The 15,290-nt window shown below is 34.8% G+C and overlaps 3 protein-coding genes across 13 annotated transcripts in view; 2 read left to right on the top strand and 1 right to left on the bottom strand.

The window, feature by feature from the left end:
• The window catches only part of LOC111054387 (putative thiamine transporter SLC35F3), a 31,801-nt gene extending 31,205 nt beyond the window's left edge, over positions 1–596 (top strand). For all 10 annotated transcript variants that reach the window (XM_039419475.1, XM_039419472.1, XM_039419480.1 and 7 more), the window contains one exon: positions 240–596. In XM_039419475.1, coding sequence (XP_039275409.1) covers positions 240–354 — 115 coding nt within the window. In that variant the 3' untranslated portion in view covers positions 355–596. The remainder of the gene's footprint in view (positions 1–239) is intronic.
• A 1,551-nt stretch (positions 597–2,147) lies between these two features.
• On the bottom strand, positions 2,148–7,769 carry LOC111054388 (flocculation protein FLO11). Of its 2 annotated transcripts, XM_039419470.1 has the most exons (4): positions 7,546–7,741; positions 5,228–5,426; positions 3,685–3,909; positions 2,173–3,597 (listed from the first exon to the last, which is right to left on the bottom strand). In XM_039419470.1, the coding sequence occupies exons 1-4, from the start codon at positions 7,620–7,622 to the stop codon at positions 2,851–2,853; spliced, it is 1,248 nt and encodes a 415-aa protein (XP_039275404.1). In that variant the 5' UTR covers positions 7,623–7,741; the 3' UTR covers positions 2,173–2,850. The 2 variants fall into 2 exon arrangements, with proteins under 2 accessions (XP_039275403.1, XP_039275404.1); XM_039419469.1 differs by having other exon boundaries at positions 2,148–3,909; positions 7,546–7,769.
• A 72-nt stretch (positions 7,770–7,841) lies between these two features.
• Positions 7,842–14,484, top strand: LOC111054380 (YEATS domain-containing protein 4). The gene is made up of 4 exons (XM_022341401.2): positions 7,842–8,244; positions 9,813–10,094; positions 11,150–11,339; positions 14,081–14,484. The coding sequence occupies exons 1-4, from the start codon at positions 8,197–8,199 to the stop codon at positions 14,254–14,256; spliced, it is 696 nt and encodes a 231-aa protein (XP_022197093.1). The 5' UTR covers positions 7,842–8,196; the 3' UTR covers positions 14,257–14,484.
• The last annotated feature ends 806 nt before the right edge of the window (positions 14,485–15,290 follow it).

Here is a 15,290-nt window from a genome sequence, read left to right as displayed (position 1 = left end):
GGAAAGATCTAACATTAATATAGGATATTTATATATTCCGTTTATTTACACAATCACAAAATCAAATCAATGATTGGGAATAGAATACACCGGATTATCCCAAAACTGCTAATCTGCTAGGCAATCAAAACTGCACTCCCTATTTTTCATAGTAAATGCACTTTGAATGAGTTTATGTTGAAAATTTATGATGATTATTGAATTGTTGATTAACGAAATGGGTTGTTTTGCACACAAAGATGGAGCCGCCGTCACCGCCACGGATCGCAGGCGAATCAGCAGCGGACCGTCATCGACTACCGGACGGGTTACATCCGGTCGCATCTGCGCTCTCCTTCCGGTCGTGTGAGATGACCCGACCCTGGCCCCGACCTCGATACAAACATGTGATAATATCAATCAACCATTTTAAATCTCCTCTTACTGGACACTGTCCATTCATTTTATAGTAGCACTACTTCTTCTCGTGTTCTAATTCTCTTGTTAATCGTTCATGAATTTAATGTGCATTTTATCGAAAACGTTATAATAGCGATAGTAAGTTATACTAACTGAAACATGTTCAAATCTGAAGAGTATAACTGTTAAACTAAAAATGTTGTTGGTTTTGTGTGTGTCCTAGATTATCTTTGACAGTATTAAATGTAGTTTCTACAAGGAAATCGTTTATTCAAAATGCGCTACAATTACAGAGATGTGTTTTGACTAAACCTGAGTTTTTGCATTTCTCAAGTATTATTCTTGACCCCAGATTTCAAAAATTTCTCACGTGTCGACCACTACTATCTCCACATTATCGCATTGTACTGAACTGTAGATATGGCCTATCGTATTCTCCCCTACATAAATCTGGATTCCCACATAAATCAGATCAGTGAAATTCACCTGCACAGCGAAAATATAATTTCCATAAATTCTGATTAGACGATTTCCATCCAGTACAACGGAACGAGTATGAATTAGAACTTATGGGAACAATATTCTTACTGTACTGGTCACTTTCTTTGATATGTGGGAATCCAGGGTCAAAACATAGTGGAGCGGCGAAGGTAGATTGAAGTGTTGACAAGAAATGCATGTGTTTCGAAGATGTGTTGGAATATGGTAGACGGCAGCAGAGCATTGGTGGGGTTTTTAAGCCATAGCTAATGGCCAGACCATATTAAGCGTTTCTAGAGTGGGCAGGGCAGAAAGCTCTCTGATTGGCTGGTAGCCTGAAAAAACGCTTAATGTGGTCTGGCCCTTAATGGCTGAAATTGGTCAACTCTTGTCGCCGTCACTCAACTTCAACTCAAATAAATTTTCTTCTGTTGAATTTATCTTGAATAGAAATCATATTTGGTTTAAAATATATATGATTGATCAATTTTTCTTTGACGAAGATCAATTTATTGAGAGGGAAAAGAGAGTATGGAGTATTAACAAGATGGGTTCGCAAATTGAACAGCTTTGTGAGTGATGTAGAATCACAATTTTTGCAATTTATTTCATCCCAAGAAATTAAATTCATAAAGCCGTGTCCACACTGAACAAATGTTCGACAAACATGTTTGTAGAAAAAGTTTGGGAAAATTTTATTATGTTTGACAAACAATGTTTGCCCGTGGCCAGTGTGGACGCATCACCAAACAGAATATTTGTAAGTCGTTTTATGTTTGTGGTAACAGTGGTAATGTAGTGTTTGTGGTATATGTAAGTGGTAACATGTTTTATGTTTTACAGCTGTTAAAACTGAAAATTTTTGGAAAAACAGTAATTTTTTGTTTGACAAACAATGATTGTCCAAACTTTTTAAAATGTTTGTCCCTGAACTCCTCAACAAACATGTTTGCCGAACATTTGTATGTCGAGCATTTGTTCAGTGTGGACACGGCTTTATGTTACTAAGGCATTTGATTTTGAAATGATAAGAATAAGTGAAATTATTGAAAACGCTTGAATTTATTAATTAATGAATCTGTGATTTATTAAAAATCATATTACAGTATTGATAGATTATAATAAGTTATCAATAATGTGATTTTTAATAAATTACAGATACATTCATATTGATTAATTCAATAAATAAAATAATCTTTCTACTTGGGAAGAGATTAGTGAGCTTGCACTCAACATATTTCAATAATATAAAGGAGAAACAAACATAATTATCACACAAATTTTTTAATAATTCTTATAAATATTATACAGTATGTTTCATAGGAACATTATTACAATAATTATATACAGAAATTACACAATTTATACAATAAAAACACTTAGAAACTTACATTTTAAATATAAAATAACCTGGCAGTGCTGTTGTGTTTTAATGTCTTAATATAGGCTACATTTTACTAAATCGTACAGTTTACATATAAAGGATAAGCGTAAAGCTGTGTTTTCGTAACGGGCAGAAGCAGAATCGATTGCAGCGCATCCAAGCGGAAAGCGCTATATTTCTTGTATCTGATATTATGCAGTATTATTGTATTTTTTTTAAATAAAAAGGGTACTGAAATTTATATTTTTTATTTATATTATGCAGTAGTATATTTATACATAGACAGCAATAAATAATTAAGAATAACGGCGTTGAAAAAAGGATGGATCATAACTTCAAGATATACAGTACTGAATTTTATGATGACGTTCATTCAAAATTAAAAGCGTTTGCTCAATTAGAAGCAAAATTAAAGACTTGGAAACAACCACCATTTGCCATTGTAAGGGTATGTGCACACAGAAAGTAATATGGATATCTATATCTACATCCTCCGCTTTGTTCACTGGCCGCTCTATGTGTGCACTTATCCAATACATCTTTCACTGCTGCGGAGTACATACGATTATTTTAAAAAATGAAAATTTTCAGCTTATCAGTAAATCAGGTCTGTATTTCATTACATTTTGCTTCACAACACATTCCAATCTTATTTCTAAACGGGTGACTTTTGCCTGAAGCCGCCGACAACACTGCTGCAAAGTTTTGATTTTTTTTCTCCTCTTCAAATTCTGCAATATCGATTTCTCCAACATTTTCTTCAGTTGCTCCTTGGTGGGAGAACAGGGACGAAGGGTAGGGGATGAAGTGCTACTGATAGGGGGAGCAGCTGCGTCTTCAGTGACGGAAGACGCCGAAGATGAGGTGCCACTAGTAGGGGGAGGATATGCGTCTTCAATTTCTAGTTTAATTACTTCAGTGACCGGAGGAATAGGAGACGATATCCTTTCACTGTTGCTAGTAGCGGGAGGATTTTCATCTTCAACCTCCAGTACAATTTCTTCAGTGACCGGAGGAATAGGAGACGATATCCTTTTACTGTTGCTAGTAGCGGGAGGATTTTCATCTTCAACCTCCAGTACAATTTCTTCAGTGACCGGAGGAATAGGAGACGATATCCTTTCACTGTTGCTAGTAGCGGGAGGATTTTCATCTTCAACCTCCAGTACAATTTCTTCGGTGACCGGAGGAATAGGAGACGATATCCTTTCACTGTTGCTAGTAGCGGGAGTATTTTCATCTTCAACCTCCAGTACAATTTCTTCAGTGACCGGAGGAATAGGAGACGATATCCTTTCACTGTTGCTAGTAGCGGGAGGATTTTCATCTTCAACCTCCAGTACAATTTCTTCGGTGACCGGAGGAATAGGAGACGATATCCTTTCACTGTTGCTAGTAGCGGGAGTATTTTCATCTTCAACCTCCAGTACAATTTCTTCAGTGATTGAATGTGCCGGAGATGAAGTGCTACTGTTAGGGGGAATATCTTCGTCTTCAATTTCTAGCTTAATTTCTTCAGCTAGACAAGGAGTAGACAACGATGTGCTCCCACAGCTACTAGAAGGAGAGAGAGGAACTTCCTCTTCAGTTCGTCTTTTCTTTGTCAAAGGCTCCCTCAGCATTGGTGGCTTTCTCTCTAGTTCAGCCTGCAACATCAATCAGTCAGTTGCTATAGAATGTATTGGAAAAATGACATTTCTCATGTTTTTAGATAACTACAAATAAGAATTGTACTCTTTCAAGATACATTGCAGGTTTGAAAAAATTGTTTTTTTCCAACAATACATTGGATTGGACGTTTGAATCATTACTTATTTATCTAAATGTTATTAGCACCCTTAATGAAACCAACTTTTTATCTACGAAATTATTATGGCTGCTACCTTAATAGCAATGCTGAAATGTGATAACTCATCTTGTGTGACATAAAGGAAACATTCCCAAAATTATCAATTTACAAATTTTAATTTTAATTTTTGCTGAGGATGATGATCACATGAGCTCCAGGTTAGTGCGTAGGACATGAAATTTATAATAATAATAATAATATCAAGTGACCTGGCTGACTCAGGTCTGGTGTCAGAGTTTTCAGGTCGCAACTGATCAATTTCAGGGCCTCTGACATTACCTAAAGACTTCTTTTTAGGCAGTCGGGACCGACGGCTTAACGTGTCCATCCGAAACAGATGAGTGGACCTACAGATTTAGATGAGTCTGAACCACTGATATCGGTTGTTTCGAAAAAGAGTCACCAACCAGGATAATTCATGAAATTTTATTCAGAACAGATATAAAGCTATAAATCTAGTCTTGTTGTAAAGATAAACAAGAAAAGTTTCTGATGAAATCGTTTGTTGATGCAAAATCATGCCACAACAAGCTCTGGTATAGTGTTTTATGATAAAAAAATGATGACCTCCACTGGGTCCGAGCATGTTTGGACTTCGGTCAGAGAGTTTAGATGTGCATCATTTTGCACAAAGTAAGAATTTCGCAGTTGGTCATTCCCATTATCTGCCTTATCGTTAATTTTATTGAAGTTGATAATTATTATTTATAAAACTGAATTATTATTATTATTTATGATCAAAAGTAAATTAGAAGTAATATATATGATGATTATAAAAGGACTTTTATAAAAGGACGTTCCGTCACAACCAGATAATCTAAATGACCTTCGAAATCGGATAACAATCAGATCGCTGCGGTTGCACAAGTTACGCCTGAAATGCTGGTACAAGTGTGGCAAGAAATCGATTATCGGTGGGATGTATGTTGCATCCAACGGCTGTCACATCAAACCAAAATAACTCTCACACCTTAAACTTGAAGTGTTTTCTAAGAAAATGACACCTTTCTCAATTCTGTAAGTAATTTCAATAAATATTGATGTGCTTTCAAAGTTGTAAAGTCCTTTTATAATCACCATGTTTTATACCAATTGTGATGCCGAGGAACACTCACTTTCATTTGAAGATATGAAGGCAATCCTGGGAATATAGTTGGCTCGGCATCATCCCTCAAGCGCACAATTTGTCCAGTTTTGTTAAACATTTTTTCTTCAAAATGCTCGGAACAAATTTTGTGAAAGTATTTGGGCTGCCATTCTGCTTTGTGCATGACCTTCAACCATCTAGCCCGCCTTACAGGATCTTTTGGAAATCTGCAATCAAACAAGCTCATTTTTACATAATAAGTAAAAATAGAATAAATTTTCTTCAAGATAAAGTTATCTTTTTTTCACTTTTTGTGTAGTTGAGAAGTTGATATCGTGGTAATTATTCATATTAAATGAAAAAGACTAAGAAATTGTCAAAAAACACAGATTTATTGATACTTAGAAAGACCGGTTTCGATTATTACACCATTGCCAATCTCTGATAAACTCAGTGGTTTTTTGACAATTTCTTAGTCTTTTTCATTTAATATGAAAGTTATCTGGTTACTGCATATCATGCACTCTTCTACAGTCATGTAAATTATGGAATTGTACTTTGATATCATACACGCAGTTGTGAAAAGATTCTCCTTCTTCAAAAAAGTCGTGCAAATCATGTCTTCTCCCCCCCCCCTGGAACATTGTCGGCCGCCTTATACAGCTTTCAACAAGATTGGAGATTCTTACTATCTTCAGCCAATACTTACTCAGCACCTTGGTGATTTTTGCTCAAACTGAGGGGACATGTGACGGATGCATATTGGTCATGGTGTATCATGCACTTTTTCACTGCCATATCTGCTACGGTCTACTCATGAGGGTTAATCAGCCAAGGTTGTAGACATACTGAAGCTGCAAAAACGGGCTGCCAGGATCATTACTGCAAGCGAGCATCTTGCTTATTGCAAGCCCATTTTTGCTAGGCTGAGTATTCTGTAATCAGCCAAGAAGAATTTTGTACGTCAAGAAGAACCAACAAAATTTGTTGACTGAGACTGATGTGTATCCCCACATTAGGCATCGAGAGCTATTTGACGATCCCAGAGTGCGCCTCCAGAGATCGCGGGTATGCTATACAGTTCAGCACTGTGCTACTTCAACAGGCTGCCTGCAGAGGTGAAACAGTAGGACCTCAACGTGTTCGAGATAGTTTTGACCGGTTTCCTGAGAGCCATGGCTTATTACGAAGTCCATGAATTTCTGAATGATGGCCTGTCTCAAATGTTATCAGACCAAAGTTAACATCTAAGTCCTTGCTCTTTGATTTACTAGCAAACTAGCCAGATAGCATTTGATACATTATTATGACAGATAAACACTCTTAAATTGCTGAAATCCAACTACTTTACCCCTTCAGGCAGTCTGTTGAAGTAGCGTAGTGCTAAACTCCTATAACATACCTACGGGTTACTTCCTAGTCGCAAATTTTGTTAAAAATTTTTGTTAATTCTTCTTGATATACATGAGGCAGAGATTGTGCAAGTACACGCGAGACTACCATACTTGCAGATGAAAAATAAAATTTGGAAAGAGCAACAAAAGCTTGTGACTATAGTGAGGTCCACGTTATAATGACAGTATTTGTTCAACTTTGGTTTTGCTATCCTTGTCTATCATTCGACAAAGCCGGTGGTACTATCCTTTCCTAGGTCCACAACGATACCAATTATGTTTTTGACAGTATACAAATATAATTAATTAATGTAGAGAATCGGCATCGCTATTCTTCTATCTTCATCCACTGCCATTATAACGTTGACCTCACTATATATAGTCTGTCGCTGCTCACACTGGACACCACCAGCAAGTGCACGCATTTACTGTATGTTACACTGTGTCTATATTTTTTCCTAATTTTGTTTTTCATGCATGGTCTTGTATGCTTGCACATAGGCCTACGTGCATCCAATGTAATCATAACCTTAGATTTCGATTACACATATTAGAGCATTCAGCTTATAAATCAACATCATAAATCTTGATTTCCATACAAAAACAACTAATTTGCGTTTTTTATGGTGAAGCTTTAACCTAATAGGGATAAATATTTAGCCAATCCTATAGTGAGGCCCACGTTATAATGACAGTATTTGATCAACTTTGGTTTTGCTATCCTTGTCTATCATTCGACATTGTCTATCATCCGGTGGTACTATCCTTTTCTAGATCCGCACCGATGCCAAGTATGTTTTTGACAGTGTAGAAATATAATTAATTAATGCAGAGAATCGGCATCGCTATTCTTCTATCTTTATCCACTGCCATTATAAAGTGGACCTCACTATAGGTAAATTTATACAATTAGCATAATAATAAATCAAAGAATTAGTAATTATTTTCTTACCTGTGAAATGTTACTCCAGGTTTCTTTTTTGATCGATTATTGCTACATCCATTTGCAGCACATGAAACTCCACCCATGGTTAAGAAAAAACTAAAATCCCATATTCTGCACAAACGAAAATTGAAATGTTATATTTATTTACTGTTACAACTTTTTCGAAAGACAGATACTGTGCTGTGACTGTGATGACAGCAGATGACAGCTCCGACACCGACAGTAAGTGCAAAAAGTAGACAGCATTAAAATGTACAAGTAGTGAACATGCGCTCTTACTCCCCAGCGCTACAGGTAGCCGACTTATCAACTAAATTGATAGAATCTTGAAATGTTTTTTGGAAGATTAAATGATTCCAAATAATATTGAAACATTTATATTCAGAAATCAAAGCGCAGCATTCAAAAAACCTTGAATTTAACAGAGATTCATGATCTTGAAGTCCACATGAAAGCATTAAAGTTTACACTTTACAAGAAAGTTCTGTGCATGCGCAGAATTTTCTCAAGAGAACATTTTGCATTTACAAGTTATATACATTGTTTTGATTTGAGGTTATGTTAGGATGTCGGTAATCCATTTTTTCATTTCAAAATAAATTATTAATTTATTTCGAAGTTCAATATCATTATTCTGAAATCTTGTCAAATTTAATAATGGCTTTAACGCAAGATCTGCCTTCCGATTCTGGTGGTCGTGTCAAGGTTAGTCAGAATTGTACTTTACAAGACAATGGTTCAATCGAATAATATAACTTTGGCTACTATTCACTTTCTGAAATTAATTATAAATGAATGTACAATTTTTGAAGTGGTGTATTAATGTTATATCTTAACTTTGAAATCTAAATTGAACTACCGTACGGTAAGCTTATTGGGTAGGTGCTTACCGGTAACCTTGTAGCAAATATACCGTCAATCGCATTATTCGTCTCTGCGTGTAGCCTACTACCTATTACTTGGGTAATAACACGGTATAGAGAATAATAATATTGATAATATACATTGGCAAGGTTGGTTTAGTAATAAGGAGCGTTACAAACTTTGGTCAGCTAGCACCGTTTGGTTCGTGGGTTTGAATACCGCCGATGGCATGGACGTTTGATTATCTCATTAATCCACCAATCCATTCCCTTGCACAAACAAGAAGCTCATGTGAACATAATCGGCAAGAAAAGAAATTGTATAATTTTAACCTTATTCTATTTCTAAAATAACATTTTTATGCACAACATTGCATAAGTATTTAAATATTTATTGAATGGTAATTGTTTTGTTAGAGCCACTTTATATTTGTAGGCTACCTACATTGTAAATCATCAAAGAAAATGATAAGCCTATACAAGTAGGCCTACTCATGCTTCCTATATCCTGATTCTGACATTTTTTACTGTCAGATAACTTTGAAAAACGATTCAATATTGTAAGTTATAGGGTCCTTATGATAATATACTATTTTTATTATTCTGAATGAATCTTAATATTGCATGATCTTTTGGTATTCAGGTTTCAATTTCAATCAGTATATATGCTTTCTTTTGTAATCATGTTTCAATTATTCCAATCTATCAAATTAAATTACCCTACCTATTAATATGTACAGAGATGTAGTGGAATCTCTCCATATAAAGGTAAAATAAAAGCTTATATTATCGATATTGTTGAACTTATGTGGACTTCAATCAAAATTTTATAGAAATGGCAATATCGCTTTTATTTTACCTTATTTTCAAAATATATGTATATTTAAAGAGCGGAGGTGTGAACCTGGGCGTGTTTCCGGAGAGTTGTAACCGGTTCCATGATATCCAGGGCTTATTATTATGTCCGAAAAATTTTGGATGTTTATTGCAAAAGTTTGGATATTGTGCAGTAGACCCTTATGATTTCAAATATCGCGCCATCTAACTTCGAGTAGATTTCGAAATTACTTTCGACAAGTACCACAGAAGGGTCTATTCCAATTGGATGCAAAAGTTTATTATGACATCCAAAAGTTTTTTGGATGATGACCTGTCTCAAATGCTTTTTGGATAAATTGCCACAAAGTTAAAGACTTTTAATTAGCACTAAAATTGATCTCTGTCATCTTGATTAATTAGTGTTTTTTTATGACTTGACGCCATCGATCTCACAAGTGTGGCCGTAATGGATGAAGAAGAAGGTATAAGGTGCAGTACTTTGTGTAAGATATTGTCAGTTGGCTACAGTTGAAGGTTTCTCACATTTTTCTCAGCTTGTAAGGAAAACTATATTATTTTTACCGGTTTCAGGGCGTGACTATTGTAAAGCCAATTGTGTTCGGAAACTATGCGCGCTACTTCGGCAAGAAACGCGAGGAGGACGGGCACACGCATGAGTGGACAGTCTACCTGAAGCCCTACCTCAACGAGGACATATCCAAGTATGTGCGCAAAGTTCACTTCAAACTGCACGACAGCTATTCCACGCCGAACCGAATCATCACCAAGCCTCCCTTCGAGGTGGCCGAGACTGGCTGGGGAGAGTTCGAAATATCCATTAAGATTTATTTCCATGATCCCAATGAGAGACCGGTGAGAATGTATACATTTTTTCTAAATTATTTTTAAATTCATCGATCCATCTTATAATTTTGTTGGGAGTCCTTGGATTCCTCATTATCATTACACAGTCATATTCATGTAATGTGATATGGAGACACTATGTACTTGTATATTTTCGTACGGTTGACTATATTAATAGTATTTTTATTTTACTATTGTAATTTACGAAAATAATAGTATTACTATTTTACCATAGTAATTTACTATAGTACTGCAACGTTGCCAAATAAGAGTTAATCAACGTTTTCCACAGCTGATTATAAATGAGAACTAATTGATATTTATATGATACACCTGAAGGATTGGCAGCGTCTATAGGTGCTGGGAGGGTATGAGGAGGTACTCAGCCGGTTCAATTTCTATAGGACTATCTTCGTGCGGTTGACTATAGTTTTATGATTATTTTGTGGATAAATGATTTCGGAATTTCTCGTTTCCTTGTGTAGGAACATAAATGGCAGATGAATACATGCCATTCATTAGTATTTTACTAGTTTTTTGTGGTTAATAGCCTACATCATTTCGAAATTTCCAGTTTCCCTGCGCTCAATCTGTAATATATTATGAAAACATTGGAAACCATGAACATTTTCTTAAATTTCACTTCCAATTACGAACTGCTTGATACACTTTTCCAATACTTCACATACGACATAGCAGTCTAAATTTGATGAATTAGGCTATAGCTATTTGCTTGTTACTCACAATGTGGAGCACTTTCGGAGCCATAATTATCTATTATTTTAGTCATTATTCGTCAAATTTACAGTACTATGTCGTATGTAAAGTATTGAAAAAGTGTAAAGAAGTTTTTTGTGTAGTTGAGAAGTTGATATTTTGGTAATTCATGATAAATGAAAAGACTTGAAATTTTCATCAGAGATTGACAACGGTGTAACAACCGAAACCGGTCTTTCTAATTTTAATAAAATCTGTGGCTTTGACAAGTAGTTCTTAGTATTTTTATTTATCAGTATAGAAGTTTTGTTGTTTGATCGAATTTGTTTTTGTTTGTCGTGTTTCAGGTAAACTTGTATCACATACTGAAGCTGTTCCAAGGCGGTGAAGTGGCGAACGCGGCCGCTCTGGGCAAGCACACGATTGTATCCGAGTCCTACGAGGAGCTGATCTTTCAGGAGCCGACGCAGACCATGCTTGGCGCCCTCGCCCAGCAGCCACCGCTGACCACCACTCCATACATCCACCACACTAACTGTAAGTATATTAATTTGTTCATACAATAAGTACATTATAAAAAGGTATATAACCACCATACTAACGTATGTGCATACCGTTGATAGTGAAACCAGCAGAAGGGTTCTGGCTGCTTTTTGATAACCATTGTCTACAGGGAAACCAGAATTCATCTACTGATGAACTGACTAAAGCACTTCAAGCACTTCTATAATGGCAGTGGAGAAATATAGGAGGAAAACGTTGCCGATCATCTGTCTTGTCAATGGGCCATATTAATAAAACGTGAGCATATGCTCATGAGCATGAGCATGGAGCATAAGGTTTTGCTCATGAGCATTAGGTAGAAGCATAAGGATTTGCTCATTTTTATATGAATAAACTTCACCTTATACTCTTACCTTATGCTCCTCAACTCGGGAGCAAATGCTCACGTATTTTAAAGATTTTTCATCAGCTGATTCGTCTTTGTGGCCTTACTTTGTTTTTATAGCTCACGTAAGCGCTAAATATGCAAGTATAGACACCGCTTGTGTTTGGTCCTCTGCTCTGTTGAATTCAAATCCATGAATTGAGTTTTAGGTTAGTTGAGTTGAAATAATGAATTTTGAAATAATAGCGTGAAAAAATGTCATCTCTATAATAATCTTCAGCATAATCTTATAATCTCAATATCCTTCTTATAATCGTCTACACTCTCATCTTCTTAAATGCCTATTTCCTATCCTGTGATGGCTATATTTATATCGGATAGGTATCTTTTGTATTTATTCTTTTGTAGGAATAATGGTGATACTTGTTATATAATGGTTGAATCTAAATAGAGTTTTATAGTTCTCAACTATTGGTTGTGATCGTATCTGGTATAGCTTCCTCTTACACGAATTACTCGAGCCATTTCACTATGATCAGAAGGTGAAAAGCTGCTCCAGACTAGACTAACCTTTTTTGAAGGTCTAGTTTATTCATACAATTTTGAGCATAAGCTTTTACTTTTGAACAAATTCTCAAACTATTTTTTTGATGAGCATGAGCAAAAGGTTTTTAAGTTAAGCAAATGCTCAACTTTATTCATATGGCACATTGTCTTCTATAGACGGTAGCTGATAAAAGTTTATTGATGTAATATTAACTGTTCATTGAGTGTAAAATAATCAATTATATGTTATTAAGCAAGAAATTATATTCTTCAATAATTTCATATGAATTTACATAATTAAGATGAAATATTTTGTTAATTATTTTTTTACATTGTTAAAAAACGATCTGGCAACAGAGCAATGCGAGAAAGAGATAGCGCTATCTGCTTTGCTGAATTATAGACAAGGATAGCAATACCATTGCTCATCAATCACTAAACACTATCATTATAACATGGACCTCATTACAGTTGTTTGACTAATATGTAGTGGTACTAGATAGTTTGTCATTCATGTATAGTACATATTTATCTAGCCTTACACCGTCATATGTAATATCAGAGACCTTATGTCGGAGAAAAAGCAGTAGCCTAATAATAAACAGTACCGTAGTCGACAGTAATCAGCTTGAGTTAGCAAAGAAAATTGGATTGAAACTTGGAACATGAATGACCTACACCATGTTAAATCTTCTTATGCTATCTTTTCTCTATCCTAATAAAAATGTAGTGGTACTAGATAGTTAGTCTTTCATATACGTTGGTGAAAATTATGGAAATACTCAAATATTTATTTTACAAGGATAATTTGACAGTAGGTTTCGTTGGGGATCCTATTCGAATTAGAAAATACTCATTTCAGTCTTTTCAAAAATTTTGCCCACTATTTTGAATCTTACGTAATTTTTTTTAAATGAGAAGGGGGTCATATTATTTATGATTTCTATTATGAATCATACAAAATGAGATAACTGAATACATTGAAAATATACAAAAAGGTGGAATCAGTGAAATTAATTATATCGGACTTGATAAGTTCCAAACTTCTGGTGGAACATATATGTAAGAAGCTGGATTCCCACGTGAAAGTGGCTGGCAATATATGATTCCCATGAGTTCTATTTGGACTATTCCCACTCAGCCCGGCCTAGTTAGGTATGAATTGTCCCATTAGAACACATGCTAATAATATTCTGACTGTACAGGACACGTTTACTAAGACTGATATGTGCGAATCCAGCTTTATTGTTCCCATTTAAATTGTAAATCGTTCTAATCCTGAGTTCAAAATTTAATTTGAATTTGAATTTGAAAATATTTAATACATTTTTTTGAAATGCTGTTTTAATGCCCTACATTTCCTAATCAAATTTCTTCCAAAAAATTACAGAACTTACATTAATTCTAGTTATAATCTGAGTGAATAATAGAATGTAATGTATAATCTTTATAAAAACAATATAAAAACATGAACTACCCTTTTTATTTAAAACATTTCAAAAACTAGTAGGCCGAAACTACTTGTTGAAATGTTTTAAAGTGTTATTAAATAAAAAGCGTACTTTATATTTTTTTTATAAATTTTAATAAAGTTTTATTAAATAAAAAGCGTACTTTATATTTTTTTTATAAATTTTAATAAGGTAGTCCATACAAGTGATGTCATTTTATGAAATGTATAATCTATATGAAGGATAGATTAAATCAAATTCTAGAGAACTAACACAAAGCAAAGTATTTGAATACAAATTATAATAATAATTGTTTTTCTATTCAAAAGCCTGTAAAATTGTTTCATTTCTTCCAATTCTAATTCTATAATTCTTTTCAATTCTGTTCACAGTTGAGGATAAGAAGGAAAAGACACTAGCCAGCATTCTTGTGGCGAAAAACAAGATACGTCGCGAAATCAACGAATGCAAGGATAAATTGAAACTGGCCAAAGAGACAATTTCAAAATTCAAATCTGAAATAGCGAAACAACAATTAAAGAATGCCGCTACCAGTGGTGTGGTTTGACAGGACAAAGTGAAATAGTTTGCTAATCACAAATTGATTAATTCATCAATAAGTGATTAGAAACAAAGTGGACAGCAATCAAGAGAATAAACAGAAGTAAGTGTTTTTATAATGCAATTTTAGTTTTGCAGTAGGCTTATTTCTATCGTTTTATTTCTTAGTTTAATAAAATTTGTACGGTATGTAAATATGTCTTTCGAATAAATAAAATATTTATATTTTTCTACATCTTTTGTTGTTGAACAGATTGTATGGTAATCTTAATGTATCCTGAAAATATGAACATTCTTACTATAAAAAAGATATAATCTATTCTCCAAAAGTTAATGAAATTTTCTTTGACACATCTATGCATCCTAGATGTTATAACTATTATAGCACTAGCTGGCCCGGCGAAATTCGTACCGCCAAATAGTTAATGCATCTCATGACAAACTTTAGCTGTATGCACACTTGAGGAGGCGCGATGCGGCATTTTATATCCAGGTGCTTCTTGCTTATATTATTGGTTTGAATGGAAGAAGTCACACACACTGAATCGGGCATGGCGTGGAACGGTGTTATAAGGCAATCAACACTGTATCACCAAGCCGCGCCTCCTCAGGTGTGCTTAGCCTATCTTAATCTGATGCACTATATTTTTATGAAAATTATCCAACAATCAGTATTTACATCAATATGGACTTCCTATGTGCTTAGTTAGTTGTGCAGCAGTTTGTATTCTTAGATATAGTTGAATGCAGCTTGCTAGGGAATTGAATGGTATATTATCTCCTTGCTGCTGATTTTCCCGTGCATATTCTAAATTTACAGCATTACGTGTTCTACGAATCAAGTTTGGACGGACGTCTTTCGTACCGCGGCATTATTATTAAAATTTTGTGAATTAGTAGAAAGAAAATAGGAAAACAGATCTACCGACGGCTGTTGGATGACGCAATGATTATAACAGATGATTTTTAATTCTGTGTGTGGCCAGCTCACAAATCTTCTCCCATAAGGATTACATGTAAACTTTGAAGGACGGTAGAGTC

The sequence above is a fragment of the Nilaparvata lugens genome, chromosome 1 (genome assembly GCF_014356525.2).
Source record: "Nilaparvata lugens isolate BPH chromosome 1, ASM1435652v1, whole genome shotgun sequence".
Lineage (NCBI taxonomy): Eukaryota > Metazoa > Arthropoda > Insecta > Hemiptera > Delphacidae > Nilaparvata > Nilaparvata lugens.
The sequence above is the reverse complement of the archived record's forward strand: the minus strand, read 5'-3'. Positions and strand labels throughout refer to the sequence as shown.

What these genes read in the sequence shown, in the direction of transcription:
- LOC111054380 (XM_022341401.2), top strand. Translation starts at nt 8,197, where the DNA reads ATGGCTTTAACGCAAGATCTGCCTTCCGATTCTGGTGGTCGTGTCAAG. An exon ending in ATTCTGGTGGTCGTGTCAAG is followed by an intron (nt 8,245 to 9,812) that starts GTTAGTCAGAAT and finishes TACCGGTTTCAG; the next exon opens with GGCGTGACTATTGTAAAGCC. An exon ending in ATACATCCACCACACTAACT is followed by an intron (nt 11,340 to 14,080) that starts GTAAGTATATTA and finishes TTCTGTTCACAG; the next exon opens with TTGAGGATAAGAAGGAAAAG.
- LOC111054388 (XM_039419469.1), bottom strand. Translation starts at nt 7,622, where the DNA reads ATGGGTGGAGTTTCATGTGCTGCAAATGGATGTAGCAATAATCGATCA. An exon ending in CCTGGAGTAACATTTCACAG is followed by an intron (nt 5,427 to 7,545) that starts GTAAGAAAATAA and finishes GTTTGATTGCAG; the next exon opens with ATTTCCAAAAGATCCTGTAA. An exon ending in CTTCATATCTTCAAATGAAA is followed by an intron (nt 3,910 to 5,227) that starts GTGAGTGTTCCT and finishes TTGATGTTGCAG; the next exon opens with GCTGAACTAGAGAGAAAGCC.